Source organism: Hylobates moloch, unplaced genomic scaffold (genome assembly GCF_009828535.3).
Source record: "Hylobates moloch isolate HMO894 unplaced genomic scaffold, HMol_V3 SCAFFOLD_2, whole genome shotgun sequence".
In the NCBI taxonomy this organism is placed as follows: Eukaryota; Metazoa; Chordata; class Mammalia; order Primates; family Hylobatidae; genus Hylobates; species Hylobates moloch.
Window position 1 is genome coordinate 88,360,595 of NW_026652277.1, and position 27,160 is coordinate 88,387,754.

The following is a 27,160-nucleotide window of genomic DNA, read 5'->3' on the forward strand; positions in this document are numbered from 1 at the left end:
TCAGATGGTAGAGTGGTTCAAGCTAGCAGCTGGCATCTGAAGGTCTAACATGTGGTTATGGGGTATTCTGGCAGGCGGATAGAGGATGCCTGCATTCTGACACAGGCAGGGAGTCAGTCCACATTTGGGCAAGCTTGTCAGCAGGAGCAGGAAGGAGAGCAGGGAGGTGGGAATCAGGAACAGGATAGCTGTGGAGGAGGAGCAGTCCTAGAGTCTGTGAGTGAGATGCCAACATTGTCATACAATGTCAAAACAACTAAGATGATGCTAAATCCTAGTGGTGGGCTAGAGTTCTTTGTGTCTCTCCCGCTTCACATTTAGTAAGAATAATTTACTCACTTACCAAATATTTTTTGAGATGCATATGTTTCAGGCAGTGAGCTAGGGATTGGGATACAATGGTGAATGTTATATTATCTCTGCTCTCTAACAGGAGTTATGGATAAAACAATGGCAATTTCAACACCAAGTGACTAGTGGGTAAATGATTTAGTGAGACCACAGAAGTGGGACCACTCACCTGATTTTGGATGGTCAGTGATTGGTCCAGAGACAGTATAAAGTGACTCTCACTGTGGGAAAGGGAATGTAGAGGCCGAAAACAAGATAGGGCCTGACAAACAAGGTCTAAGGGAAAGCATCAGACATGAGTGTTATCGAAAAGCTCAAACATCTGATTTGTTACAGCAAGTCTACATAGCTGTACAAATAGTGGGGAATTAGTGAGTTGCATTCTTTCACTTACATGACAATTTTAATGTTTAAAAAAATTATGTAATGAAGAGGCTCTGCTATATACATATATGTTCATCACAGTTAAATCTTTAGTGGCCATAATGAGGCAGCCAAAGAAGCCTCTTGCAGGCTAGAAAATTCCTGACCCTCAAACCACATTGCTGACTATTTTTTCTAAACAGTGACTACTCTCAATATGTTTAAAAACAGATGATGAATGCTTCCTATAAAAGTATTTGCTTTAGGACTTTTACAAGTTTGTGCACTTTGAAAAAATACTTACATATATTCAACACTCCACTTCAAGTGCCTAACTGCTGCTGAGGCAATAAACGTAGGTCGTAGCCAGAAAATTTTTGAAGCACATGTTGGAGAATTGCCTTACCACATATTAAAATGAATTTTGAGCCAGGAGCAGTGGAGGCTGAAGGGAGAGTATTGATTGAGCCCAGGAGTTCATGTCTAGCCTGGGCAATACAGTGCGACTCTGTCTCTTAAAAAAAAAAAAGAATTTTGAACCCATATTAATTAAAACACTTTGGCGGTGGTATCAGAATCAGTTCACATCAGATGAGGAGATCAAGGGAAAATAAAAGGTTCAGAGAAGTATATACCTATAAAAATGGTGTACACTTTTAATACTATAAAAATGTAGTATTATGAAAAAGAGATTTCAAATCTATACTGAAAATATGAATTATTCAATCAGTTGGGTTGAAATAACTGGAAAAATATGAAATTAAATTTCTGTTACAACTTACACTAAAATATGCACTAGATGGACCAGAAATTTAAGTCTAAAAAATGAAAGTGAAATACTAACAAAAAAAATTAAAAACATATATAGGTGGGGAAGACAAAAAGCCAGTAAAACATAAGACTAAAACATTTGATTCCATAAAAACTGAATGAAAACTTTTACACTGAAGAAAAACCCCTTATAACCATCATGAACAAAGTTAAAATTCAAACAGCAATTTGTGACCAAAATAACCAGGAACAAATGTCCTTAATATAAGACTTTTTTTTTTTTTTTTGAGATACAGCTTTACTCTGTGGCCCAGGCTGGAGTGTAGTGGTACGATCTTGGCTCACTGCAACCTCTGCCTCCTGGATTCAAGCGATTCTCATGCCTCGCCTCGCGAGAAGCTGGGATTACAGGCATGTGCCACCACGCCAGGCTAATTTTTGTATTATTAGTAGAGATTGGGTTTCACCATGTTGACCTGGCTGGTCTTGAACTCCTGACCTGAGGTGATCCACTGGCTTTGGCCTCCCAAAGTGCTGGGATTACAGGCATGAGCCACCACGCCTGGCCAAGACTCTTTTAAATGGAAATAGAAAAAGAGACACAATAGAAAAATTGACAAATGACATAAATAATTTGGAATAAATATGTGAAAAACTATTTAACCTTACTGATAATTAAAAATCTAATTAAAAGAAGATGTATTATTTCAACAAATACATTGACAAAGACAAAAAAATTCAATACCCAGTATGGTGAGAGTATGAGGAAGTTGTCACTATATGTTGCTGGTGGGAAAATCAACTGCAAAAGTTTCCAGAAAAGCAAGAATATGTGGCAAAAATCCTTATAATCAGAAGAAAAATAAGGATATTTCCATTTTGAGAAATAAAAAAATCTAAACACATGCAATGCTTTTGAGAGTACATTGTTTTTTCTTCCTCCTATTGTTCTTAAATCTATTGACTTGTAAAAATTTGGCAGACCTAGAGACTCTTATATGAAAAAACAGCCAATATACTTCTTTCTCAGTTGCTTGATAGGATTTCCTAGGAGGGACCTTGTTAGAATAGGGTTGTTAAAACAAGGCTGCATAGTCCTTAAGTGTCAAGTACATGTTGATAGCAACTTATTTCGTTAGTTATGTATTATTAAAACATAAACTGATAGCCAAAATTGACACATTTATGACTAGATCATGAGGGTGAGGGACCAAGGAGCAAGTGGAAGAAATGGGGTATTGCACCAAACAACTCTTTGCCATGGATCATTACCTAGAATAAAATTGCTCAGGCTCATTAAACTGTTTTGGGCATGAAATACTCTGAAAAAAATTGGTTTACCATAGTATTTGTAGATACTGGTAGATGCTAAAAGATAATTGACTCTAACCTCTTTTTAGGAAAGATGACAAAGCTGAGACCCAGAAAGTTTAACTTTCTCAAGGTCATACAGCTTATTAATTCAGATGTACGAATTCATAGACAAGCCACAGTGCTGTGGCACATATCTTCCTAGAATCCAGAACACCACCTGTCTTGCATTATTTCCCATGATGTCTGTTGTAAAAGAGCTCATGATTTGTCTGTATCATCATGCCTCTAGCACCACCAGATGTTGAGCTTTTCGGCACCTCACTACCCATCAATCCTGCCTGTTACTCCAGGGGATGGAGAGAAGCTGATGCTAACCTAAGCTCCAGTTACAGAGTGGTGTATGGGGTGAATGTGTCCTATGAGGTGTCCAGTGAAGATGGTAAATGATTCTTAGCTGCTTCTCACTCTACTGACAGCAGGGTCATTTTGTGAATGGGTAGGGAGCAGCAATGTGAGTGAAATCTCACTGAAGATCTTGTGTGCTAACATTTTTCTGCTTTCTCCTGGGGAAGCCCTTTTTTGGAAGAAGCCACTCCTGAAACATTACCCCGAGTAAAGCTAAGCATGAAGCATTTTAAGCCAAGCTGATCATCTAGATTATCTTTTGCTGTTTGATCCTGCAAAGAATGTGCTGAGATGAGTAGTAGTGCTGTATCACATAAGTTGTCCTTTTCGTTTTCATACATTGGGCGCAAGTGAATGAAATCTCTTTACTTCTCTCATACCCACAGATAAAGAGGAGAGAGTCCAAGCATCATATTTAATTCTGTTAATTACAATGTAAGTGTAAATAATAGCAACAACTGCGCTCTAGTTCCAACTTCTGTTTGATGATTGTCAGACCTAGAAATCTAACAAACAGTACATTATTCAATGAATTCTTCACATTGTCCATTTGTAGCCCCCTTTTCTTTAAACAGTCTAGCCAATTATATTCTCATATCCTTGTTTCCTATTATCTCTTGTAGCCTCCTTGACATAATCACGCTGTGACTTGTGGGAATTGTTTCCCCCTCTTCGCCTTTTCCTCTGGGTTCAGGCCTGGATATGTACAAATTTTGTCCCCCTGTATCACACGAGGACCCTTTCCATTAGGCCTTGTACTCAACTTCCCATGCTTTCCTGAGCTTATTCTTTATTATATCTTATTTCCCTTTTATTAAGAATTTTTTTCTTTCTCATTTTTTTAGATATTTAAAATATTTTAAATTATTAATATTATTTTTGATGGACAAATTATAATTATATACATTTATGGGGTATAATGTGATGTTTTGATATATGTATATAATGTGGCATGATTAAATCAGGCTAATTAATATTCATCACCTATCATTTTTTATAGTGAGACATTTGAAATTTACTCTCATTTTGAAATATATAATACCTTATTATTGATTGTAGTCATTCTGCTGTGGCATAGATCTCAAAACTTATTCTTCCTGTCTACCTGAAATTTTGTACTCTAATCAAGAACTCCCCATTCCCTCCCTCTCCCCGACTCCAAGCGTCTGGTAACCATCATTTTACTCTCTATTTCTATGACTTAAACTTTATTAGATTCCACATATAAATGAGATCATGCAAGAATGCTTTTTCTGTTATTCTGTTTCAGTCAGTCTTAGAGCATCTTTCAACATTAATATACATGAAAGCTACACAAAATCAAGGCACTTTTATTAATGTTGTAGAAAAAGTCAGTATTCACAGGGATAATTTTTTTAACCAATAATTAACCTTCGAACTCAATATGTATTATCAATTTTCAATTAAAACTAATAACCCCAATCATTCTCCTGGAAATATCCACCTTGGAGGAACGACCTAACGTTTCTTCCATATTGTTGTTTAACAGAGCAGAGTTCCAAGAACAAATTGACATTCAGTGAGATCAAACCAAACACTAGGGAGCAGGAAGATGGTCTGTCATGACTCTAGGTTTTAACATTTGTTTTTCTATTTTGGAATTTGGTGCTATAAGGAGGAATAGTGTCTACTATGCTCAGAAACAGGAAGAACATGGTGTGAGTACAAGGGTTGTAAAGGGTGCTCAATATACTAAGAAAAGGCCAGAATCTTCATTATATAAAGTCCTCAGCCAAATTCCAGATATTTTTCATAAGTGCATTGGAGCAACAGCTTAACTTTAAAAGGAGGGTTATAAATAGGCATGTAAAATATGCATATATAATAGGTTGCGCACCATTTTACGAAATATTCCTGAAAAGATTCTGCATAATATTGATGTTTAATTACTTTCTTTAACTCAACTTAATTTCTTTATTAATAGTGGTTGACTTGTTTGTTCAGTTTAGTTCATACCAACTGAAGTTTACAACTGATTAAACTGAGGGTATAATCTCTTAACGTTTTGTGTGATCTGGACCTGACTACAGAAGCAATTTCCCAGTGTCACCTAAATCCCAGTTAAACTGAAGGACAAATTAGGAATCATGATACCAATAAGACCCAGTCTCTAGGCTGTCACCTGAATATGATGATCATCAATTTTTTTTTTTGAGATGGAGTCTCGCTCTGTTGCCCAGGCTGGAGTGCAGTGGCGTGATCTTGGCTCACTGCAACCTTCGCCTCCCAGGTTCAAGTCATTCTCCTGCCTCCGCCTCCCGAGTAGCTGGGATTATAAGCATCTGCCATCACACCCGGCTAATTTTTGTATTTTTAGTAGAGATGGGATTTTGCCATGCTGGCCAGGCTGGTCTCGAACTCCTAACCTCAAATGAACTGCCTGCCTCGGCTTTCCAAAGTGCTAGGATTATAGGTGTGAGCTACAGCGCCTGGCCAATGTTACTTTTAATGTAACTATTAAACCTGTTGGCTCTAGAAAGAAAGTAAATGACAGATAATAATAGTACTTTTATTGAGTGCTTCCTACCATATTAGGAACTGTGCTAAATGCTTTATGTGCACGAGATGACTATTATCATTTTCATTTTATGGATATAATCATACTATTTTTTGAATTCTTCACTAAGACATGATCTAACCTCTTGTCAACTAAAATTTGGGCTTGTCTAAAACCTCAACTATGTAGATTTTTACAGAATGAGGTGAGGCTCATAAAATAATTTTTTTCCTAATAGATTTTCTAATACTTGATAGTTTTGATTTGTATACAAAATTCACTATGAAATTTAAAAATCTACCCACAAAGATATTATCAGAGTAAACAATGTGAGCCACATTTAGTCTTTTTAACTTTCTAAACCTCAGAAAGATTTTTTATTGTTTTAATAACAACATCATCATAATATAATAAGATGCTGTGCTGTCCTTTGTAGGGAATGGTGGAACAAGGGATGATGGCTAGCCATCATAAATACAACCAGTACTGTGAGCTGATTTCAGGAGAGGAATTGAGCATCCATTATTTCCTACCAGATTGCTCTCAGGATTATTGGGAAGTAAATATTTCCTTGTGGAAGGCTAACTGCTCTTAGAGCAAATCTTCAATCTTCACCTGTGTCCCTGGAACTACTTCACTGACCAACCCAGACTATGTGTGATTTATAATTCAAATAAACATTGATTTATATTTAAGATATGCTTTATTGAAAAATTTTAATTATACTCACTTTAAGTTAGAGATCACTTAAACCTGTATTAGTCCATTCTCGCATTGCTATAAAGACGTGCCTGCAACTGAGTAATTTAAAAAGAAAAGATATTTAATTGGCTCATGGTTCTGCAGGCTGTGCAGGAAGCATGATACTGGCATGTACTTGGCTCTTCGGGAGGCCTCAGGAAATTTACAATCATGGCGGAAGGTGAAGGGGGAGTAGGCATGTCACATGGCCAGAGCAGGAGCAGGAGAGAAGGGAGTGGGGGGGTGCTACACACTTTTAAACGACCAGATCTCATGAGAATTCCGTCACTATTGCAAGGACAGTACCAAGGTGATGGTACTAAACCGTGAATGAGAAACCACCTCCATGATCCAGTCACCTCCCACCAGGCCCCACCTCCAACACTGGGGATTACAATTTAATATGAGATTCGAGTGGGGACACAGCTCCAGACCATATCAGAACTTTTGTCTGATATCTTCTTTAAATACCTAATGAGTATAATAGTTTCATGGAAAAAGGAAGCTCTGGGGAACCTAATGTACAGCTCACTCACTGCTGTCATGTCAACTGCAGACCTCCCAAGCAAGGACTGCTGGAAGAAATAAAGAACTAGCATCTCAGTTCTTTTGGTCCCTCTGTTTGCATGCACTGACTGTTTTTCAAGGGAAGAAGCAACACCCATTGTTGGGTCTGACATATGGCTACTTAGTAGTTACTTCCTCCTTCACTTCCAGTCCTCCGGTAGTAGGAGGTGGTAATACAGGCAGCATGGATGTTTAACTGAATCACAGGTATATGATGGTAGCATTATTGTTACAGTGAAAAGTTAGATGTTTAATAATAGGGCACTATTAACCAAGAAAAGGTGAGATTTGAATAGCTGTTAATACATCCACTTAATGACAATCTGCAGACATAAAATGTGAGAGTAAATGATATTAATAAAATAATATATTGAGTAAAAATAAATGCATTACAGAAAGTATCTTTAAGATTCTATTGCAAAAATAAGAAGACTATATTTCTAACATTAACAGTAACCATTTCCATTTGGAGATATAAATGTGTGATTTTAAATTTCTACAGTAAGCCTGAATTACATTTAATAAGGAAAAGAGTTGAAGCTATTTCAAAATAATTTAATGGATCAGTTCACGTGGCCAAATAGATGAGAAATACTTCATTTAAACTCAAAATTTAATGAGATATTCTCTGGAGGTCATAGTGCCAAAATTGTATGTGTGTATGTTTATACCCTTACCTTCGTCCATAAAAAATTTTAAAACCATGATCATGAAGGTGGTTTTCCCAGGGTGAGGCTCATCCATTGCACTCCAGATGTGCTGACGCCTGTGGTTTCCCCAAATGTGGGAAACTGAGCTGCATAATTTGTGGTAGTGGGGGTCTGTGTTCATGCTTTCCCCTTAAAAAAAAGTTTTCATGTAGATTTGGTAGAGATTGTTATACGTTGTCCCAAATAAAACTGTGTCTTTATGTTTTTAAATAAAACATTTCTTAGTTAGCATATGCATGGACATTTTGCTTTCCCATGAGTGAATTTGTTTCATTTTGTTTTTTAAAAATCGAACAGTCACATATTTACAGAAAAGCTGGAAGCACAGACAGAGGCTTTTTTTTTTTCTTGAAACACTGGAGAATAATTTCTGATCTGATGTCTCACGTTTCTTTAGTTGGATCACCTACAAACAAGGATATTCATCCGTATAACTACAACACTAGCATCAAAGTTAGGAAATTAACATTGATACACCACTATCATCTAATACTCAGAACCCATTCAAGTTTCTCATTTGTCCAAGAAATGTCTTATATAGTGAAATAATTTATTTCAGAATCACATATTGCACTTAGTTGTGTCTCTTTAGTTTATTTCACTCTGTAACATTTCCTTAGCCCTTCCTCTTTGACCCTTTAAAGTCCTATAACATTATTGTATCACAAATAAGCACTTTGAGGTATCAAAGAAATGATCCTTCCTCAAGATTGTCCGTAAAGTTAAAAAGCAACATACGATCTTCTCAACTTTAGTCAGTTTGAAAGTAGCCAGACCTGGTTTCATATGCAACTGAAAAAGTCTTTGCTCTACCATACCCACAGTCTTCCCTCTAGAGTATAGACCTTAATTAGAAAGGTAGAAAAATATTGAAATAGGTGATGATAAAAGTAAAAATATGGCTAAGAGAATTTGAGATTTGGAAATGTGCTGTTTCTTTCAATCTTTATGAGGCTTAAGATGGGGTTTTTGGAAGACGTAATATTTAGGACATACTTTATATTATGTCTCTGTGACCAATATATGTGTTGTGGAGATAATTTGATGCTTTTAGTTCTTTAAATATTTCTTCTTAAATAAATCCATTCAGTCCATTAACCATAGTTAATGTTTTCCCACTGGTTTGTACATGTCATAGTTAAAGACCAATGTAGACTAGCGGGGAAATAGAAAAAGAAAAATTAGTACATTCATGAATTATTCTCTGTTCTACTTTAGACAAGTTAATTTTCCTTAAATTATCAGGTTCCATCTTAATCATAGGCCATTTGTGGTTATCAAGAAATAAATGTTTGTATGTTTGGCCTTCACAGTCTTACATTTCCCACTAAAAGCCAAATTCAATTAGTCCTTTAACATCTTATCACAAAACATTCAATGTGGGAATCAAAATTTTTTAAAAAATGGATAATTCTTAGATTTATAAAATTGTTCTCCCAATGAATATTAACTAAGACTTGAAGAAGACTATTCTATTAAATTAACATTCAAATGTTATAATTCTATTAAGAGGGTAACTCTTATTTCCAGAATAATCATTTTAGAAATTAAAGAGCACTTATATCATAGCACCCTTGGTGGGTAAATGAAACTTCATCCAAAACATGGCCCCCAAAAATAAAGCCCCACCCAAGATTACCTTTCATTTTTTAAGACCAGAGAGTAAAGGATTATACTCCTGTGGTATGACATGCAGCTTCTTTGGATTTTCCAGTAATATGAATGAAAAGAAGAAATAGCTTAGATTTTATAAAGACTGTTGTTTCACTGATTTCACCAGTTTAAAGCAACTTGCTTGCAGTACTTTGTAATTATAATTTGTACATTAAAAATTTAAATTACCTTAATAATAGAGTCTCCTTATAAAAAAATTATAACTTTACAGATCAAGCTGAAGTACCCTTTGATTATTCCCCTCTCCAATGCCCCTATCTTAGTCTTCTCTCTAGAAATAGTCACTGTTAACAATATAATGTACATGCTTCCAGACTTCTCCATAGCGTTGCTCATAGAAGAGGTATCTATGTATGTATTTTAGCATAAATGATATATACATTATTTCACCTAACTACATGACTTAGACATTTTTTCAGTACACATAGGTTCACTTCATTTTAGAAAACAGCATGGTCTTCCATAGGAAGGATGCACAATTATTTCTTTAGCCATTCCTGATTTTGTGAATATTTAGGTTGTTCTGAATTTTTCACTGTTACAAATAATATTATGATGCAGATCGTTGTACTTGCTTCCTCAATATCTACTCCAACAGTTAGTTGACTCTGAAGTAGATACTAACAGTAGAATTTTGAGGTGACAGGATATGCAAAATTATCCGTGAATGCGCAATACTTGTATTTAAATTCCCTTCAGCAGTGTATAAATATACTTATTGAATTTAAATTTGAATTTCTTCCATCAAAGTGAGGTTCAGTGCCAGTTTATATAAATCTTGATTATTTTTATTAGTTCTTCTGTGAGTTACCAGTTTATATTATTGGTCTATTTTTCAAATAGATGATTCTTTTCTTTCTTTAAATGATTTGTTGATTCTAATCCTTTATTATTATTTAGGTTGAAATACCTTCTCCTAGTACTTGTCTTTTCACTTTTGTACTCCTGTGGTTGATGTAGTTAAACTCATTATATTTTCTTTCTTTCTTTTTTTTTGAGACAAGGTCTTGCTCTGTCACCCAGGCTGGAGTGCAGTGGTGTGATCTCTGTTCACTGCAACCTCCACCTCCCGGGTTCAAGAGATCCTTCCACCTTAGCCTCCTGAGTAGCTGGGACTACAGGCACTTACCACTATGCCTGGCTAATTTTGTTATTTTTAGCAGAGATGGGTTTTGCCATGTGGCCTAGGCTGGTCTTGAACTCCTAGGCTCAAGCAATCTCCCTGCCTCTGCCTTCCAAATTGCTGAGATTACAGATGTGAGCCACCTCGCCTGGACTCATTATATTTTCTTTTATGGCTTTTACTTTTTGTGTTTTATTTCAGAAGGTCTTCCTGACTCTAAGGCACCACATATTTGCCTAGGTTTTCTCCTAATAATTTCTTATCATTAAAAAATTTTAAGTCTTAACTACAATTTTGTGAACAGTGTAAGATAAAATGAAACTTTTATTTTTTAAAAAGGGACAGCTAGTTAGTCTCATTGATTTGAAATGCCATACCATTATTTTCCCATTGATTTGAAGTTCCACTTTTATCATATTTCATAAACATGTGTGTTCTATAGATACAGGCATACATATATACATACATATTTATCATTTAAATAAACATCTAGGTTGGTTCTATGATTATTCCTCATTCTACAGACAAGGAAACTGAGGCACAGAAATATCAAATAACTTGCCCAGCAACACATAGTCAGGAAATAGTGGAGCAAAAAATAAAACCTGTGGATCTAGATTTAAAGTCTGTGGCCTTAATGACTATACTTTCTATACATTTTCTGTTTGTGAGTCTGTTTTTCGAACTCTATTCTGTTTCTTCAAAATACTTGTATATTGTTGCATTAATTCATCAATTTTCTTCCCAATTACATTTTAAAAACAATCAATGGCAATATATAGAAAAGTTGTTTTTTTTATGTTGTTTTTGTTTCTTGCTATCTTGCTGAACTCTCTTCTTAGTTATAGAAGTTTTTCCTTTGATTATCTTGAGCTTTCTATCATTTTCTCTGTAAATAATAACAGTTTGCCCCTTATTTTTCAACATTTATACAACTTCCTATGGTTTTACTTAATTCCATTGGCTAGGATGTCCAGTCTAATGTTGAATAGTAACAGTAGCAGTGGGCATTCTTGTTTTGTTCTTGACCTTACAGACAATATTTCTAATAAATATCATGTTTGCTGTATTTTGGGGTAGATACTCTTCATTATATTAGGGAAGTTTCTTTTTGTTCTTAGTCTTTTTCCCACATAAACAGATGCACACACAAGTGTATTACATATACACACATAATCACAATTTTCTTTGGGCACCTTTTGAAACTGTTTCTCTCCTAAATCGTATGACCAAGTTAGCCAATTATATTGGATTATATTGGTTGTTCATTATTAAAAAGCTATATTTTGTATTCCTGGGATAAACCTTACTTGATCAGTGCATTATTCTTTTAATTGATTGCTGGATTTAAATTTCTAGTATTTTATTTAGTAATTTGCATCTATGTGAGATTTGCTATGGTTTTCTTTCCTTATGCAATCCTGTTTGAAATCTTTAAAAAGCTAATGCATGTTCTTAAAAGGCTTTTTTATTTTTTAAAGGGTTGGTCAGAGTTGCCTATGAAATTTTGTGGACCTGATTAAATTAGGGGAGAGGGGAGTATATTTGAATACCATTTCAAGTTTTTTCTGCCTTTGTTGGATTGATTTTATTTTCTTCTACTTTTTTGTGATAGCACAAAAATTATAAATTGTATTTGTGTTTTTCTACTAAATGCTATTCAATTAGCACTTGAATGAAATATATTTTCTATTAATATTCAGATTGGTCAATGTCTCTCTACATTTATTAAACAAAACCAAAAATTGTTGTATGCTTTAATTTTACTTAAGTATTCCTTCCCATTTCAATTCCCTTCCATATTGACCTAATTTGGAAGTTTATTCTACATTGTTACTTTAAAAATTCCTATCATTGTTGTTTTAAAAAATCAACACTTATCTAGAATTAATAATATAATTTAATGGATTTTTTGTTCACCACTATTTTTCAGAGCTTCCTTATTATTATAATATTCATTTTTATTTTGGTTGGCAAAATTATATCAAAGAATTACTGTGAGTGGTAAAGTTTCTGTTTCCTTCATGTTTCATTTTCATTCTTGAATGATAGTTTGGTTGGATATAAAATTGCAGGTTTAACTTTTTTTCTTGCTCCTTTGATTTTATTCATTTGTTAACAAGAAAATTGTATCAGAGATTTTATTTTTTCTTTCCCAAAGATTTTAGTATTTGTTTCCTTTATTCTTGGTTTGGGAAATATTAATATAATATCTAGGTATAGGTTATTATTTAAATTTATCTTACTCAGAACTTTGTTGGACCTTAAATTGTGACTAAACTAATGTATATGTTACCTTCCTTCCATTCCTGCTAATATCTTAGTAACTCCAATTGGGTGGATGATGGAGCATTTGAGTCTATTTTACATAATTCCTAACTTTTATTTTATACTTTATATCTGTTCATCACTTTTTATTGCATTCTGCAAGAAATTTTTGGATTAATATTACAGTTCAGCAATTTGTTCTTTGTGTCCATTCTCTTATTTGACCTACTTGTCGAGTATTCTATTTAAAAGATCAATATTTCAATAGGTGTACTTTCTAATTGATTATTTTCTGTGGATTTAATATCCTCTCACATATCTCTGTGGATATGACTTGTAATTATTCTGAAGTCCTTTTCTGACATTATTAATTCCTGGCTGTAAGTTCTTCATGTTTTAAAAACAAAGAACTCTATTATATTTCTTTTTAATGGTATTGGCCTTCCTCCAGTGCTAAGTGACTCCTGAGTGTTCATCTTTTAGCTGAGACTCCTTATCAGGCTCTTTGTTCTATGTGCTCTGGCAGGCTGCTTAGAGAGAGAGACCAGATTTGCTGCTGGAACTTGTATTTCAGTCTGTTTTCAAGAGTGTATGGGAGGGGATGAGCATGCCCCCTGGCCTCACAGACTAGCTCCTGGTAGGGGAGGGACTGTCTCATTCCTATTGGTAGCTCCAGCTATTCAGGGCATCCAGGATGCTGCTTTGTTTCTCTGATTCAAGCTTCCATACCTTTGACTCCCAGCTGGAAGCAATAAGTCCTGTTGCTACTCTTTGACTCCAAATGTGGCCTAAGTTGGTAGAGGGAAGGTGCACTGTTCAACCTTGCTGTTCCTACTGCTCTCCTGTAACAAACACTGTTGTCTTAGGCCTCCCTCTTGTCCTTCGTATCCATTCCCAACATTTATTAGCAGCACTCTCCTATTCTTGTTTTGAACTGGTTTTAAATCCTCCTTCTAATACCACCTGCTTTCTGTCTTCCAATGTCTTCTCAAAGTTTATATGGTCCTCCAAAGCTTGATACTGTTTCCCAGCTATATGCATTAAAAAATCTTTTCTAAAATTTTGAGATTTCCAGTGGGAAAAGGAGACTAAAATCGATTTCCGTTCTACCACCTTGAAATGGAAACCAGTGTGTAATCTTCAAAACCTTGGGAGGATGTTTTGAAAATGAGTTTAGTAGACCAGTTTGCAGGACTGCCATTTATGGTTGTGTATGCTGCTCACTGTATGAAGGCATGCAGCTAAGGAGGTAGCCGAGAGCTGAGAGCAAGCACACTGTTTCTTCCCATCTGTCTGAGAGCAACTGACAGGCAGGAGGGACCCTTTCTTTCTAATTCACACAAGGATGTCCTGTGGGTCAGCAGTCGCCCTAGTCATTTGAGCTTTAAATTACGTTATGTATGATGATGATTGTGCACGTGTATACCTAGGTCAAAATGCATCAAATTATTCATTAGAAATATGCATAGTTCCTTGTACATCAATTATACTTCAATAAAGCTGGAAAATAAAGTAAAAAAAGTAAAAGAAATTTTATTGTGCAAGTAGTAAAGTGTGTAAAATGTTCTGTTGGATTTAGAGGATAAATTTTTATGGTTTCATATTTTACAAATTGGTCAAGATGATATAAAAGCTTTACCTTAGTTGACAAATAACAATAATTCTAAAAGAAGATGCATTCATGAACAGGATAGTTAAAGGAGAAAAGAGAGTTAAAAGGAGACAGTAACTAGCTGTTAATCATCTTTTCTGATAAACAAAGTGGTATAGTTAACAATCTGCCTTGGATATCTTAGGGAAAGCCCTAGGTAGAGAGGCAGAGGGATGAACTAAAGCTGTGCTGCCCAATACAGTAACCACATGTGGCTATTCAAATTTAAATTAATCAACATAAAAGAAAATAGAAAATGGAAATTAGGTTCTTCAATCATATTGCTGTATTTCAAGTGTTCAGTAGTTCCATGTGACTAGGGGCTACTGTACTAGACAGCACAGATACAGACTAGTTCTGTCATTGCAGAAAACTATTGGAGAGCACCGACCTAGTCGATCTCTTAATCTAGGTCCTCTACATACCAATAGTTTTACCTTTGTAGACTACTACATTAAATGTAATCCCAGATTTTAATTGCCAGGGGGTCTAACAGAAGACAGAATATGGGCCCATACTGGGTGCAGAATAGGCATTCAGGAATCAATAACGATTGGTGATCAATAATGTTGACTGGAATCAATAACGTTGTTGATGAATGGATACATGAATGAAGCTAGCAGTTAATTCCCACTATTTGATAAAACACTGCATTCATTTATCCATTCATTAACTTAAGAAATATTTATCAAATGCCTACCACTTGCCAGGTACTGGTTCAGGCACTTGATCAGGAAAGTGAACAGACCAAGATTATTTCCCTTCTGGAGTTTACATGCTGGAGGATGGGGTAAATATTGTAAATATTAAGCATAATAAATAAGTAAATCATATCACAAGTGTTAAGGTGATAAATGCTATGAAAAATAAAAAGTAAATTAGGGTAAGGGGAATCAGAAGTGCTGAGCGTGAGTAGGGAAATGAAGATTATAATTTTAAATAGGATGGTCAGGGAATGCCTCATGGAGCAAGTAATGTTTGAGCAAAGACTTGAAAGAGGTGAGGAATAAGCCATGTGAATATCTGGGAAAAAGTAAGCCAGGCAGAGAGAATAACCTGGGTGGGCCTTAAGCCGGGGACATGCTTGGCAGTTCGAGGAACAGCGCAATGGCTGGCGTGGCTGGAGCAGGTGAATGAGGGAGAGAGGAGTTGCAAAAGAGGTCTGAGAGGTAACAGATGGGGACAACAAGCAGGGTCTTGTAGACCATTGTAAGAATTTTGACTTTTACTCCTTTTGAGAAGTTTTGTTTAGCAGAGAAGGAACATGATCTGATTTAAGTTTTTGGGTTTTTTTTATTTGGTTTTATTTTTGTTAGAGCACAATTTATATATTTCAAGTGGACAAAAATTAGTGTCATTTTTGGAATCTTAAGATAAATTGTCCTTGAATGGGAGCTCCTTTCCAGTACTTTGAAGTCTATAAGATTCACCTGGAAAATTTACTACTGTGGAAAATGAAGACTGCTTAAATCGAATGAGAGGATGGAGAAGAGCTTGTTTTTTTTTTTTTTTTTTTTTTTTAATTGCTGTGAAACTGTCCTTCAGGCAGCTGAAGGAGTTTCATATTTTCTTTAGACATTGTTAGGCACTGAAGCTCTTGCAGGACAACTTTGATGCTGTATGAATTCTGCCATTTTGCTAGCATTGATATGGGTCAGTGAAATGGGCCCACCACTTCATTGGAGCTAGTAACTCCATTCAGATTAATTTCTGTTACAAATCTTACAAAAGTGGCTGCTTCTGGTTATTTAGGTCCACATTTTACTTTAAGGCTGTATATTCAGTTTTCATAAATTGTTCTTGGAGGCCCAGTTGTCAGCCCTGTGCATCTTGTGTCATGTCTTCATCATCTTCTAGACTGCAGTTAACTATGCCATCTCCTGCTCCTTTCTGGGCTTCTTTGAGTTCTTCCAACAGTTGGAAATTGTAAGGGACTTTTACTCCAGAGCCTGCAGTAGCTGCCGTTTTGTGTTGCTCCTGCTCCTTGACTTAAGTTTTGAAAGGTGAAGTTTAGCTTCACGTATGTTAAGAAGACATCATAGTAAGCCAAAGACAGAAGCAAGAAGGCTGGCTGGAGGCTGTTGCGTTATCTAGGTTGAAGATGATGGTGTCTAGGTCCAGGGTGGTAGCAATAGTAATAGTGAAAAGTGGTCATATTCTGGATGTATTTTCTGTGTTGAACTATAAAATTTCTGGATGGGTTGGATATGGATGTGAGAGAAAAGGAAGAGTCAGAGTTTCAGCCTAGCAACTAAAAATATGCAGTCAGCATTAATGGGGGTGGGGAAGGCTACAGGAGGACCAGATAGAGGGTAAGACCAGAAGTTGAGTTTTGAACATGTTAAGTTTCAGATGTTTATTAAACGTAGAAGTAGAAGAGTTGAATGAGTTGCTGGATATACAGGTGCAGATTTGGGAGAATAGTATGAAGTTGAAATAGGGTTACTAACAGGTAAGCAAATATATTCTTTGTTAATGAACCAAAGTCTTTGTACATCAGAAGATAGAATTGGCTGGCTGTGAGTTCAGGTAAAAATACCATTTTATTCTTAGCATGAGCTAAGAGACTTGTTAACAAATTTTGCTTTGCAAACATTTACAAAATATTCAGGCATTAAATTCAGTTTTAAAAAGGAACTATTTCCTGCATACATTGATGTTTAGTGTGCAGAGTTTTCTGTGATTTTCACAAAGCACTTGAGCATTTTTGTTAATATCAATGCTATGTTAGGACAAATGCTGGTATTATTTTCTCCCAGGCCCATAATATTTTTAGCAGTTAAACCCAAATCACTGTACTTTAAATAGACTTCATTTACCACTGCAGCATAAATAATCTATTTTTAGTCATTGGAAAGAAAATCTTGATGTTAATTTAAAAGAAGGAAATAATAAAATGTAAGTACTTGAGTATTAGGCCTGAGTCTATAAAAACAAGTTAATCAAAATTGTGGAGCATTATAATCTTAAAAGGATGACATCAAGGGTCTTATGTCTTGGATTCTTAAGGACAGACATGGAACAGTCCAACATCTGTGCCAGAATGACTTCTGTGAAGCATAATATTTCCTTCTAAATATTTAGACATCATGATAGTTTTCCATCGTTTTAATTCATAAAATATGGATTTTTTAAAAGCCACAGAAGCATAGCAATTTTTTTCAGCTGTCCCCCTACCATCTCTACCTTGCTTTTAACCCCTATTAACTCCTAATGTGAACAATTCAACTAGAACCTTCTTTCAGAAACATGACCATCTACAAACATCTCTGGATAAGGAAATAAAATGACAAGGAAAAAGTTCACTGACTCTGAGCTGGTCATGAAATCTAAAGGTATTAATATGAATAAACTAAGATAAGAAATATCAGATAGCTTGTTGTGGTTTAACTTCATTGCTTTCATAATGCTTTTACTATATTTTTCTCTTGTTAAGACTCTGGCTGTTTTCTAGGTCAAATATATTCTAGTGACCCATGCTGTGCAAAGAATCCTTATTTTATGATACCCAGAAAACTGTTTTGGAAGTCTCAGAGGAATCATGTGAGTTAACATAGGAAACTCATTCAGTCTGTTTATTTTCAGCTGATTTGCTTTCTTAATTGAGTAATCCAAAACTGGATATTTATGTAAAAGAAAAGATATTTTGCTATGTTTATACTTGAGCATAATTAGCTAGTTATTTTTCTTTCTCTTTAGTTTTACTGCCACTACACACAAGCACAGTAACCAATTAGGTTATAATAGAACAAGATAATTCAATGGCTTGGTTGTTTATTCTGTATATTGAATGCTAAATGGAAAAAAAAATTTATGTTGAATATATGAAACTTTTTCTTTCCATGAGATTATAAGTTAGGGAAAGGGGGTATGGGGCACAATAGTGGGCTTTACTTTGTGCACTGAGAGCAGCAATTCTAAGATCCACACACACGCCAGAACATGGAACTAAACGCAGACTCTCTGGCCCTTTGCTCACAGATATGACCTTTCTTGCTAATCTGTTTACTCTCTACCAAGAGCCAAGTGTATCATCTTCACATTTCTTGCATATATTGTGCCCATTTTCCATTCTGTGGCCACTGTGAAGACTTCAGGTATAGATGAAATTATGTGACTGAAAAATAAACATCTGAGTAGCTACAGTCTTTGACCCCTCTTCTCATTCCCCTACCCCAGACTTTCCCACCTCCACTTAACTGCTCTTGGGCCACTGTGGTTATGAGGGAGGTAGTGGAGAAGTAGAGATGATAGAAAAGTGGTTTCTTTGGAATGAGTAAAGGGATGGGGGGCAGCTTGTATAGAATGACCCATCTTTGCACCCCCAGAAAGCAATGGCTTAACAGGAGAGTAAACACAGACTGGGCAGTGGGCTTGGCTTGAGTTTGAGAGAAATTTTCTGGAGTTTAGAGAGAGGAAGGAAAGAAATTTGTTGAAGCAGCTACTGTACACAGCTATAGCAATACTCATCAATGTGTATAGGTATATGTTGTGTGTGTATATATATATATACACAGATATGAGATTTAATTTGTAAGATTTAATAAGATTTAACCTTATTTGCAATTATTTTTGATTATCAGCAAGATTTATATTAATGTGGTACATGTCAAGATGGGCAAACTAGTTCTTTACAGCTGTTATCTCTCCTGATTGGGTCAGTGTCTCTTCTGTTTAGCCAGTGACCCTGCCATTCCAGCGGTGCAGCCTCTCCCCTGGAATTCTCTGGGCCTCCTCACAATCCAGAAGACAAAGGGGTCAAGCTTGGTGCCTCAGAGGGCCTCCAAGTCATTTCAGCACTATAGCTGGCATCCTCAGAAACTCACTTCAGCACCACAGCTGACATCCATTCTGACTAGTTGTTAAATATTTAAAATCCCATCTCTGATTGTGATCTATCTGGAGCTGGGCCCTAAAGAGATGAGATACTTAGAAAGGGCAAGTCCATGTGGGCTTCATAGTTGGTAGGGGAAGAAAGAGAGGTGGTAAGAAGTGTGGAAATAAAAATGGGGCATGAAAAGGAGACTGAAGGGTGTGGGAAGAGAGGTGAAGACACACTGCTGAAGAAGGGCACTGTGAACAAGTGTGTCCTACATCTGGATGGCCTGGGGCAGCCATGCCTTTGCTTTTCATGCTTCACTTTTCAAGTGAGGACCTATCCTTGCTTGAAAGTTGTGTAGGCACCTTCGAGAAAATACTTCGTATTGCCTCCTCTGAGCGTGCACACCCCATCCTCTCTTCTGCTAAGCGCCTGTGTTGCATGCACACACTTTGCCCTTGTTCAAGCGGTGGTCAGTAAGAATTCTTGAATGTTTGCTTTCTAATGTGTATGTCCAGGCAACTTCATGCAGTGAATTTGGAAATAACCTAATTTATCACCTTCATTTTGCAAATGAGAGAATAAAATGGGTCTAAAGAAATCAAATAATTGCCGTATGTCCCTCAAATCCAGGGATGATTCTCCTACTAACACTATAGGTCTCAAACTGCAGGTTTCCTGAGGGAAATTATGTTACAAATCAGGACAAACTTCTCAACTGGTTCTGTGCTTTGAGAACAATGGACTTTGTTTTTTTCTTTACTTATGAAAATTTAGAAAAATATTCAAAATATTACATTGACTGAAAAAATCCATATGACCACATTAAAAATATATATGTGAACATAATTTTAGGCAAAGGAAAAATTCTATGCCCAAGCCAATAAATTATCTTCTATGGTGTCATGAGAGGCAATTAAAGAATAGACTCTGGATCCCAAATTGCTTAGGCTCAAATTTTAGCAGAGCAATATTTAACAAGTTACTTAACTTCTCTCTGCCTTGGATTCCTTATTTGTAAAAATGAGAATAATGTACCATTTTATAGAGTGGGTCTGATGATTATGCAAGATGATTTAGCTTAGAGCAATGCCTAGCACCTAGTAGGGCTGCTTGTATTGTTATTATCACAGTTTTTGTGGGCTGAGGTTTTTTACAGCCCAGATTCAGAGAGTAAGAGGAACTTGATTTCCTTCAAATCAGATTTGATAAGTACAAAAGTGAAAGGTCAGATAGAGAGGGAGGTTGTGTGGATTATTACAGTAAACAATAAATCCTACTTGAGTTATGTACCTAATATGTTAGCTACAGAAAAATTTGAAAGTACTAAACGTTTGTTACAAATCAGCTTGTTTGGGCCAGTTCTATTTTTATCAGTATGTCTTATCTCTCTTAATAAGCAAATCATGTCCAATCAAAGCCAGAAAAAAACAAAGCTAACAAGTATTCTGACTCAACACATTTTTTTGTAACACTCAGAAAGCTCAGTCTTTTATAGTCTTTTGACCATATTGTCTTGGTTATCTTCTGAGATGAGATGCACAAAAACCTATAATGAGAACTAGGGCCCACAATGGAATCTCAGAAATAGAGGCTAAATTACCATTTCCAAAAGGGGAACTTTTCACCTCAGTATTAAATCAAGCCTCAGAAGAAAATGAAAGTTATTATTAGTAATTCTGACAGTTATTTGACTCTAAGACGGCTGAAATTCCTAGATATCTACTTGTAAAATAATTTATTGATCCCAAATTCTCAACTACAGAAATGATTCAACATCTGATATTACTCCTATAAAAATTTAGCTTCCTACTTTAGGATGTAATAGATTTTTCCCCAAATAATATTTAGATTCTTTAAAAAATATGTTAATATGCATAAAATGACTGTAAGTCATCAGAAAGATGTATTAAGAGCTGAATACCTTTAGAATGGCAGAAAGGACTTTCTCTTCAGAGTGCTACTAAATTCTAGGGAGAGTATCTTTATCCCTTTTTAGTCTTCATATATTTGCTGAGACTTAGCAAAAATACTTTGAGGGTTCTAGTTAGCTTGATCATGCCTCACACTTCCTGAAGAAGGTTGCAGTTGTGGAGACCGCACTAAATTCCTGAAGGAGTTCCAACCAAAGAATCCGTAGACATGCTCCAACTGACTGGGCTGAGGAGATTTTTTGTTGTCTTTTAGGTGAAGAGCTAATGGCAGAGGGAATTATGGGGCCTCCTAGTCATAGGATCACCATTGTCTTTATTGGCTCTGTTGGAGTCTAAGTGTTTTCCCAAATAAAATGAAAATTACAGCAGGAGTCAGTAGCATTTCCTTTCTCAAAATAATGTTTGATTTGAATTACTTATAATCATTTAACTCACTCAAAGAGGTTAATGTAAATATTTGAGAAACTGCCTCCCAGGAAACAGAGAAATTACTTCAAGATTCTGAAAATTATCTTCTAATTCTCTTGGGAATGCAAAGTGTGTGGGTAACCTAAATATCAAGAGACAGGAAATACATTTGGCAATTGGAAAGACTGCTATTGAAATGCATCCCTGTTAAATCAGTGGATCAAAAAGTAACAGAAAATTATGTGTCTAAAAGGGAATGTAGATGTTAATATAAATAACAATGACAGGATGGATGTTTCAAGAGGATATTAAAAAGGAATAGATTCAGATCTCAGTTGTACCAGGCCTGGTAAAGGCAATGTAAATGGCAAAGTCTTATTTCTTTTGAAAGTTTTGTAATGATCGGATGATAGGGCTGAAGGGACTGAGAAGGAAGGAGGAAACTCTTTTCCAATATCTTCAATAGGATATACCCTTTTCTAAATTCATTTTTACGTTTCATATGAAAATTCTTTTAATAGGATGAGTACTCCTTAGTTAGATAATGTGGTTCAACCAATTATTCCTCTATAGTCCAATCCTGCCAACAATTCATACTAGTAATTAATAACATGCTGAATGAATATTTTTAAAACTGCATTTTAAAAAACTCAACTCATAATTTAAGAAAATATTTCAGTAAGCAGTGGCAGGGAATCATTGCAGACACTCACAGAAAAGAAGCAATAAAAATCGGTCTGTTAAAATAAAACCAAGCAGGATCAGAGACAGTGTATAGTGTCATTAGATTCTTAGGTCATTAGATTATCTTGGCTGGCTCTTTACTTAGATGAGCCATGTTGCTTGCTTTGGGGCCTCCAGGCAAACCTTATGTGGCAAGAATTGACGTATGAATACATTTTCAGTACACCACTTCGTGTTATTTCACAGGCCTCTGACATTTGGCTGTCCCCCAAATAATCTCTAGTAGGTTTCATCAATGCCTTCATTTTTCTTTTGTAATACTTAATAACTTCTTTGGGTAGTTTTTTTTCTTTTGAGTAGTTTTTATTTAAGCAATTTTTCCACATCCATGAGCAAGGAAATACTTGAATAAGGAGTTAGGCTCTCCTAAAGACTCAAACAATTTATCTTTGTAGCTCCAAGAAAAAGTAGGAGTAGGAGAGAGTAGACATGATCAGAGCTCATTCCAAGCCAGCGTTTTCACTCTTCCCTTGCTTCCTTTCCTATAAATAAAATTTGGGGTGGGGAAAAGATTTGGAAAAATATTTGAGAAAAATTTTATCCCTATTCCTCCTCTTCCTCCCAGCCGGAGACCACCCAGGGGCTTGACCGATGTTTTCTATTGGAGAAGTCTGAAGGAATCCACTCTTGGGTAGCTTAAGTGCATCTGCTTTAGTAGGCAACATTTCTGAGCCACACAGAAATGGAGCCAGTTTTCTTGGTTTGCCTCCAAGTTGACCAACTTTGAAATTAATTAGCTGTGAGGCTTAGAGCAAGCCACTTTAACTCCTCTAGACCCTCTATTCTTTTCTAATAAAAAGAAGAAGAAGAAAGAATAGATGTTCTCAAAGGTCATTCTAGATAAAGATTTCTCAATTGCAACATTATTGACATTTTGGACTGAATATTCTTTGTTGTGATGTGCTTTCAGAGGCATTGTAGAATGTTTAACAGCATCCCTGGCCTCTACCCACCTGATGCAGTAGCGTCTTTCCTAGTTTCGACATCCCCAAATGTCTCTAGCTATTGCCAGATGTCCCCCGGGGAGACTGAAAGATAAAATACAAGACACCCAGTTAAATTTGTATGTCAGATAAAGAATGAATTGTTTTATTGTATTTAATTTGACATATTTATACTAAAAATTTACTTGTTTTTTGTCTGAAATTCAGATTTAATTGAGCATTCTGATTATTAATTTGCTAAATCTGGTAGCCTTATTGGTGGGGTGGGTGAGGTGGTGGCACAAAATTGCTTTCTCCTCCACTCCATTGAAAACCACTGTTCTAGGCAAAAAGTTTTTTAAAAGCATATGGTTTTTTTCTCCTCGGAGTTTTCCATATTAGAATAATTAAAGGGATAGGCCAGACTTCCATTAGATCAGATTTTTGGAAATGTTCCTGATTGATTAATTTTGCATTCATAGATATAGCTATTCTAAAAAAGAATATTTTTCAACAATGTTAGGATAGGGATGTCAGACAATGACCATTCCTTTTAGCCACTGCTGATTTCTCTCTGAGAAGGCTAAACATATGCTTAGGGCATTGATAAAACAGAAACTAGAGAGAGAGAGAGATAGAGAGAGAGAGAGAGAGACTTTGTTTGAAATAATTAGGTTTTTTTAAAAGCATCAGCGTAGTAGACACTATGGGAGAAGTTCTAACTTTGTGGAACTTATTTTGAATTCCATATGAAAGTGGGGTGAAGCATAATCTTTTCAGTGCCTAGGGATTTTGAGTTTCTAACCCTGGCCTGATTTCAGGACATTTTACCCAACATCAGTCATAACAGAAAGAGGGTTTGCCACAGGTAGTTCACTCCTCCTTTCTACCCTAAGCTCTTGAGCAGTTATGTATAAAGAGCAGTTCTATAAAGAAGTGTGCATATGGAGAAGTGGATAAACAAATGAAACAGAGCTTTAGATACATGTCTTTGTGTTGTGCCAAACTCAACACACTGCTTTTTCTTTTTTTTTTTTTTTTTTTTATTATACTTTAGGGTTTTAGGGTACATGTGCACAATGTGCAGGTTTGTTACATATGTATCCATGTGCCATGTTGATTTCCTGCACCCATTAACTCGTCATTTAGCATTAGGTGTATCTCCTAATGCTGTCTGTCGAGTATCCGAGTACCCGACAACAGTCCCCGGAGTGTGATGTTCCCCTTCCTGTGTCCATGAGTTCTCATTGTTCAATTCCCACCTATGAGTGAGAACATGCGGTGTTTGGTTTTTTGTCCTTGCGATAGTTTACTGAGAATGATGTTTTCCAGTTTCATCCATGTCCCTACAAAGGACACGAACTCATCATTTTTTATGGCTGCATAGTATTCCATGGTGTATATGTGCCACATTTTCTTAATCCAGTCTATCGTTGTTGGACATTTGGGTTGGTTCCAACTCTTTGCTATTGTGAATAGTGCTGCAATAAACATACGTGTGCATGTGTCTTTATAGCAGCATGATTTATAGTCCTTTGGGTATATACCCAGTAATGGGATGGCTGGGTCAAATGGTATTTCTAGTTCGAGATCCCTGAGGAATCGCCACACTGACTTCCACAATGGTTGAACTAGTTTACAGTCCCACCAACAGTGTAAAAGTGTTCCTATTTCTCCACATCCTCTCCAGCACCTGTTGTTTCCTGACTTTTGAATGATCGTCATTCTAACTGGTGTGAGATGGTATCTCCTTGTGGTTTGGATTTGCATTTCTCTGATGGCCAGTGATGATGAGCATTTTTTCATGTGTTTTTTGGCTGCATAAATGTCTTCTTTTGAGAAGTGTCTGTTCATATCCTTCACCCACTTTTTGATGGGGTTGCTTTTTCTTGTATATTTGTTTGAGTTCATTGTAGATTCTGGATATTAGCCCTTTGTCAGATGAGTAGGTTGCAAAAATTTTCTCCCATTCTGTAGGTTGCCTGTTCACTCTGATGGTAGTTTCTTTTGCTGTGCAGAAGCTCTTTAGTTTAATGAGATCCCATTTGTCAATTTTTGCTTTTGTTGCCATTGCTTTTGGTGTTTTAGACATGAAGTCCTTGCCCACGCCTATGTCCTGAATGGTATTGCCTAGGTTTTCTTGTAGGATTTTAATGGTTTTAGGTCTAACATATAAGTCTTTAATCCATCTTGAATTAATTTTTGTATAAGGTGTAAGGAAGGGATCCAGTTTCAGCTTTCTACATATGGCTAGCCAGTTTTCCCAGCACCATTTATTAAATAGGGAATCCTTTCCCCATTTCTTGTTTTTGTCAGGTTTGTCAAAGATCAGATAGTTGTAGCTATGCGGCGTCATTTCTGAGGGCTCTGTTCTGTTCCATTGATCTATGTCTCTGTTGTGGTACCAGTACCATGCTGTTTTGGTTACTGTAGCCTTGTAGTATAGTTTAAAGTCAGGTAGCGTGATGCCTCCAGCTTTGTTCTTTTGGCTTAGGATTGACTTGGCGATGCGGGCTCTTTTTTGGTTCCATATGAACTTTAAAGTAGTTTTTTCCAATTCTGTGAAGAAAGTCATTGGTAGCTTGATGGGGATGGCATTGAATCTATAAATGACCTTGGGCAGTATGGCCATTTTCACGATATTGATTCTTCCAACCCATGAGCATGGAATGTTCTTCCATTTGTTTGTATCCTCTTTTATTTCATTGAGCAGTGGCTTGTAGTTCTCCTTGAAGCGGTCCTTCACATCCCTTGTAAGTTGGATTCCTAGGTATTTTATTCTCTTTGAAGCAATTGTGAATGGGAGTTCACTCATGATTTGGCTCTCTGTTTGTCTGTTATTGGTGTACAAGAATGCTTGTGATTTTTGTACATTGATTTTGTATCCTGAGACTTTGCTGAAGTTGCTAATCAGCTTAAGGAGATTTTGGGCTGAGACAATGGGGTTTTCTAGATATACAATCATGTCATCTGCAGTGACAATTTGACTTCCTCTTTTCCTAGTTGAATACCCTTTATTTCCTTCTCCTGCCTGATTGTCCTGGCCAGAACTTCCAGGACTATGTTGAATAGGAGCGGTGAGAGAGGGCATCCCTGTCTTGTGCCAGTTTTCAGAGGGAATGCTTCCAGTTTTTGCCCATTCAGTATGATATTGGCTGTGGGTTTGTCATAGATAGCTCTTATTATCTTGAGATACGTCCCATCAATACCTAATTTATTGAGAGTTTTTAGCATGAAGGGTTGTTGAATTTTGTCAAAGGCCTTTTCTGCATCTATTGAGATAATCATGTGGTTTTTGTCTTTGGTTCTGTTTATATGCTGGATTACATTTATTGATTTGCGTATGTTGAACCAGCCTTGCATCCCAGGGATGAAGCCCACTTGATCATGGTGGATAAGCTTTTTGATGTGCTGCTGGATTCGGTTTGCCAGTATTTTATTGAGGATTTTTGCATCAATGTTCATCAAGGATATTGGTCTGAAATTCTCTTTTTTGGTTATGTCTCTGCCAGGTTTTGGTATCAGGACGATGCTGGCTTCATAAAATGTGTTAGGGAGGATTCCCTCTTTTTCTATCGATTGGAATAGTTTCAGAAGGAATGGTACCAGTTCCTCCTTGTACCTCTGGTAGAATTCAGCTGTGAATCCGTCAGGTCCTGGACTCTTTTTGGTTGGTAAGCTATTGATTATTGCCACAATTTCAGAACCTGTTATTGGTCTATTCAGAGATTCAACTTCTTCCTGGTTTAGTCTTGGGAGGGTGTATTTGTCAAGGAATTTATCCATTTCTTCTAGATTTTCTAGTTTATTTGCATAGAGGTGTTTGTAGTATTCTCTGATGGTAGATTGTATTTCTGTGGGATCGGTGGTGATATC

General features: G+C 36.2%; 2 protein-coding genes, 1 long non-coding RNA gene and 1 other non-coding gene across 17 annotated transcripts in view; 2 read left to right on the top strand and 2 right to left on the bottom strand.

Annotated features, from left to right (window-relative positions):
* FILIP1 (filamin A interacting protein 1) overlaps nt 1–27,160 on the top strand; it is a 259,847-nt gene that overhangs the window by 68,709 nt on the left and 163,978 nt on the right. The gene's annotated exons all lie outside the window — the stretch shown is intronic.
* On the top strand, nt 7,716–7,872 carry LOC116477856 (U1 spliceosomal RNA). Its single transcript, XR_004250670.1, has one exon. It is a non-coding gene; the product is annotated as a U1 spliceosomal RNA (small nuclear RNA).
* On the bottom strand, nt 15,976–19,688 carry LOC116476637 (ubiquitin-conjugating enzyme E2 variant 1-like). The gene is given in 4 exon segments (XM_032166866.1): nt 15,976–16,113; nt 16,252–16,292; nt 16,295–16,444; nt 19,655–19,688. Coding segments are annotated over 4 exon segments (363 nt in total).
* LOC131382675 (uncharacterized) overlaps nt 22,649–27,160 on the bottom strand; it is an 81,068-nt gene continuing 76,556 nt past the window's right edge. For all 12 annotated transcript variants that reach the window (XR_009212252.1, XR_009212253.1, XR_009212244.1 and 9 more), the window contains 2 exons: nt 23,315–23,389; nt 22,649–22,843 (listed from right to left, as the gene is read on the bottom strand). This is a non-coding gene — a long non-coding RNA (uncharacterized LOC131382675). The remainder of the gene's footprint in view (nt 22,844–23,314; nt 23,390–27,160) is intronic.